General features: G+C 38.3%; 1 protein-coding gene across 1 annotated transcript in view; it reads right to left on the reverse strand.

Annotated features, from left to right (window-relative positions):
* Window positions 1–894: 894 nt before the first annotated feature.
* The window catches only part of ARPC3 (actin related protein 2/3 complex, subunit 3, 21kDa), an 11,617-nt gene continuing 8,017 nt past the window's right edge, over window positions 895–4,494 (reverse strand). The window contains exons 4-7 of the mRNA XM_010841360.1: window positions 3,053–3,121; window positions 2,149–2,275; window positions 1,697–1,791; window positions 895–1,211 (exon numbers count right to left, since the gene is read on the reverse strand). Of these exons, the coding sequence (XP_010839662.1) occupies window positions 1,149–1,211; window positions 1,697–1,791; window positions 2,149–2,275; window positions 3,053–3,121 (354 nt within the window). The 3' untranslated portion in view covers window positions 895–1,148. The remainder of the gene's footprint in view (window positions 1,212–1,696; window positions 1,792–2,148; window positions 2,276–3,052; window positions 3,122–4,494) is intronic.

Below are 4,494 nucleotides of genomic sequence, written 5' to 3' on the forward strand. Positions count from 1 at the left end.
TTCTCTAACACCACAGTTCAAAAGCATCAATTCTTCATGCTCAGCTTTCTTTATAGTCCAACTCTCACATCCATACATGACTACTGGAAAAACCATAGCTTTGACTAGACGGACCTTTGTTGGCAAAGCAATGTCTCTGGCTTTTTAATATGCTGTCTAGTTTGGTCGTAGCTTTTCTTCCTAGGAGCAAGCATCTTTTAATTTCATGGCTGCAGTCACCTTTCTGCAGTGTTTTACCATAATTTTTTTTTAAAAAAAGGAATGAGGTACTGATACACATTATAACATGGATGAACCTTGAAAACATTGTCCTAGGTCAAAGAAACAAGACAGGAAAGACCCCTGTTTTACAATTCCATTTATGTGAAATGTCCAGAAAAGGCAAATCCATAGAGACCGTGGGAGGAAGGGGTTGAAAAGTAATTTGGGGAGAATGATTGCTAAAGAGTACATCTTTTTAGGGTGGTGAAAATCTTCTGGAATTAGTGGTGATGAGAAAAACTCAGTGTATAAAAGGAAATCAACCATGAATATTCATTGGAAGGACTGATGCTGAAGCTCCAAAACTTTGGCCACCTGATTCAAAGAGCCGACTCATTGGAAAAGACCCTGAGGCTGGGAAAGATTGAGGGCAGGAGGAGAAGGGGGCGACAGAGGATGAGAAGGTTGGATGGCATCACTGACTCAATGGATATGAATCTGAGCAAGCTTCGGGAGACAGTGAAGCCTGGTGTGTTGCAGTCCATGGGGTTGCAAAGAGATGGACATAACTTAGCGACTGAACAGCAACAACAATGTATTATCAACTGCTGAAGTGTACACTTGAAAAAGGTGAATACGGGCCCCCCAATTTTTATGTAAATGTCAAAGATAAACAATGGATTTCTTCTGACATGAAATGTTAGAAATTTCTTTATTATTATTTATTAAGCACCAGCTTAATACTGCAGACATTTCAAATCACCAGGCAACAACTCATTCTTCCCCACCCATCCCACCCCAAATTCTTGATAAAGAGCTCTTCAAGTACAGACACACGCTCTTCTCTCCTCTGTATAAAACTTTACGAAATAAAGGCAAAGAACTGTGTACATCTTGCTGCGAATGCTGCCCACGGCTGTGGAGCCAGGGTCCAGCCGAGGCTGCCTTTATTGTCCAGGTCCTGAAAGACTCTTGTTCATGAACTGTCTCTTCACAAAGCAAGTCCACCACTAACAAGGGGGGACAAAACAAGGAACAGTGGTGGTCAGATCACAGTGCAGGGTCAAGGTAAGGGTAGAATATGAATTTACTTAACAAGAAAACTAAATAGTGGTCTGGCAGCCCTTACATTATATAAGCTCTTTGAAGGTACATGTAAAATTTTCTTTTTTTCTTTCTTCCTTTCTTTCTCTTTTTTTTCCTGCAGTGACTCATAAGTCACTCAAAATTACAACAACAAAATAAATACATTAAAGCTGTCTCACACAACACCTGTTCTACGGGTTTATAACACCCCAATCTAAGAACATACAACCAAAATTTCTTATTACAGGTAATTCATTATTCTGTGTGACTCAGGGAACTCCTACCATGTATAAGGTACCAAAGTTAAGCAACACTGCAATGTGAAAACTAAAAATCTTAGTGTGTTTAACAGTGGCTACAGGGTAAAAGGTGATTTATCAACTATATAGGCAATGAAAAGAGTTTTTACCTTGCTGGGTTTATCATTCTGAGGGTCAAAAACTTTCTCACAAAGTCTCAGTCCAGTCTCTTGCCTGAGTTGTTGTAAGTAGGCCCTCATCACCTCTAAAATCAAGAGCAGGTAAAATAAAAAATTATATTTGAGAAAGCATCCCAAATGTACTAGCTGTTGATTTAGACACAGACCTTGGCAATATTCTTCAATATCTGAACAGGATAAGAAATAGAAACAGCAGTTCAAATGGTTTTAAGATTATACTCATTTTGGTCGAAAAGGTTCTCTACGTTTCATGCTTGTTGCCAAGGATCTTTTGTGACAGTGACTCTCACAAAGTAGGATAGTGCATGAGCTAACGATTCCACTCTCAATCTGTACAACAATCAAGTCAGAAAAGGAGGCAGGTAAACAGTCCAGTGGAGAAAACCACGTGCCACGCAAGAAGGAGGAGGAGACATTCTTACCATCTTCCTGTTTGTTCGCAGGTTTGGCGTAAATGGCATTAAGTGGAAAACCAGGCTCTCCAGGAATGGGAAAATTAGTGATTCCCAGTGTATACATTTCTTTCTCCCCTTGGCTTTTAGAATTGCACTTAAAAAAAAAAAAATTATATACACAAACGTAGGGGAAAGGGATATAACATTTCAATTTGCAGTTTTTTAGTCTAAGTGGCTAGGTCTGGGGTTCTGTTTTTGTGCCCTTTTGTAATCTGGTGAAGCCTGTAGGCTTCTCCTCAAACTAACCTTTTAAATGAGTAAGATAAAACAGGACTACACAAGAATCCAATTATAATGAGATACAATAATTACAATATTTAAAAAAGCAAATGCATGACATAGCCATACATGTGCTCTTTAATGCACTAAATAACAAGACTCAGCAGTGGACCTAACACCTGAATTTTGAAGCAGTAATGAATGTAAATAAAATTTCAAAATATCTTCAATTATAAATGTAGTATGAAAATGCCGCAGAAAGTCACAGGTATTGCTAATGCTATTGTGGGCTGCTGCCTACGTTAATAATTAAAGTAAATGCTAGATTTCAGTTGGAGGTTAGTGAAAAGATGTAATCTTTTCTTCACTCAAGTTCATGCACCCCTGAATTCTATCCCCAGACCCTAGGTTAAGAACCCTTGAGCCGTGGGCTTAAAAAAGAATATTTTGGTCAAGATTTCTGTCTTGGAAAAATATATGGAAAGCATTAAAACACCATCATCCTTATCTTCTCATTAGTCAACTACTGTAAGTTTAGACATCTACATTCAGATTTTCTTCTCAGAGGAAATATTTTCTATTTCTCCTTAAAGTCTCAACAAGTCTAAACACCTATTGTGTTCCTGACAAATGATCATCCAGGCTTAGTTACCTTTTGGAGTTTCTTTAGACACTCAGAAATGTAGAGAGTTATATATATCAAGGTCCTATCGGCTTCATTCTATGGGAAGAAAACAAAACTTAAAAACAGTCCTGAGCAAAATGCAATAATTAATTATAATAAAAAAATTCAATCTTTGTCTTTTGATTTATTAACTGAAAACTGAGAGCACAGTTATCACACCATCAAAAATTCCCATTCTCCAAATGCAATCTTCTCAAGCCCTCTGTCTGCTCCCGGGGAGGCAGCCACCAGCTTCCTCCCTGAGCTGTGCAGCTGCCCCTGTTTTCCTCAGCTCCCCTTGCCCTGGATTCCTGAGAAGTTGTACCAGTAACTTCTCCTTCTAGGAAGGAGAGCTAACAAAGCCGCCTGGAAAACCTGAGGTGAACCATATGGCTGGTTAATCTTTAAAAGCCCTTTCACTTCAGGATCTGTGCCGAGAATAGAAATATTTATGACTCTAAAGGAGGAAGCAATTATTTCACAACTGACCCATTCCTGAAGAGCTCCAAAAGTCCAACTCTTGACCTGACCCAAAGGAAAATGTGGAGAAGACAAATGGATGCAAATCAAATGTGGCATGTACTTCAGGTCAAATTTTACATAGATTTATAATTTTAAATAAACAAACTACACTTTTCCCTATTTTTAAGAGTCTATGATATTCGAGAGAGAATGAAATGTGGTGGAATTTTAATACGAACACCACACTTAAGACCATGCATTAGATTAGAAACGTCCATAACATCACAGACTGTTTAGATCACAGCTTATTGTCCAAGAGTCTACAAATAAAGATTTCACACTCTGTTGGATTCCAAGAGATTAAAGTTTGGCAAGGAGTTGAAAGAAGCAAAAAGTAAAGGAGAAAAGGAAAGATATACCCATTTGAATGCAGAGTTCCAAAGAATAGCAAGGAGAGATAAGAAAGTTTTCCTCAGTGATCAGTGCAAAGAAATAGAGGAAAACAACAGAATGAGAAAGACTAGAGATCTCTTCAAGAAAATTAGAGATACTAAGGGGATATTTCCTACAAAGATGGGCTCAATAAAGGACAGAAATGGCATGGACCTAACAGAACCAGAAAATATTAAAAAGAGGTGTCAAGAATACACAGAAAAACTGTACAAAAAAGAACTTCACGACCCAGATAATCACGATGGTGTGATCACTCACCTAAAGCCAGACATCCTGGAATGTGAAGTCAAGAGGGCCTTAGGAAGCATCACTATGAACAAAGCTAGTGGAGGTGATGGAATTCCAGTTGAGCTATTTCAAATCCTAAAAGATGATACTATGAAAGTGCTACACTCAATATGCCAGCAAATTTGGAAAAGTCAGCAGTGACCACAGGACTAGAAAAGGTCAGTTTTCATTCCAATCCCAAAGAAAGGCAATGCCAAAGAATGCTCAAACTACTGCACAATTGCATT

Source organism: Bison bison, unplaced genomic scaffold (assembly GCF_000754665.1).
Source record: "Bison bison bison isolate TAMUID 2011002044 unplaced genomic scaffold, Bison_UMD1.0 scf7180017864160, whole genome shotgun sequence".
NCBI lineage: Eukaryota > Metazoa > Chordata > Mammalia > Artiodactyla > Bovidae > Bison > Bison bison.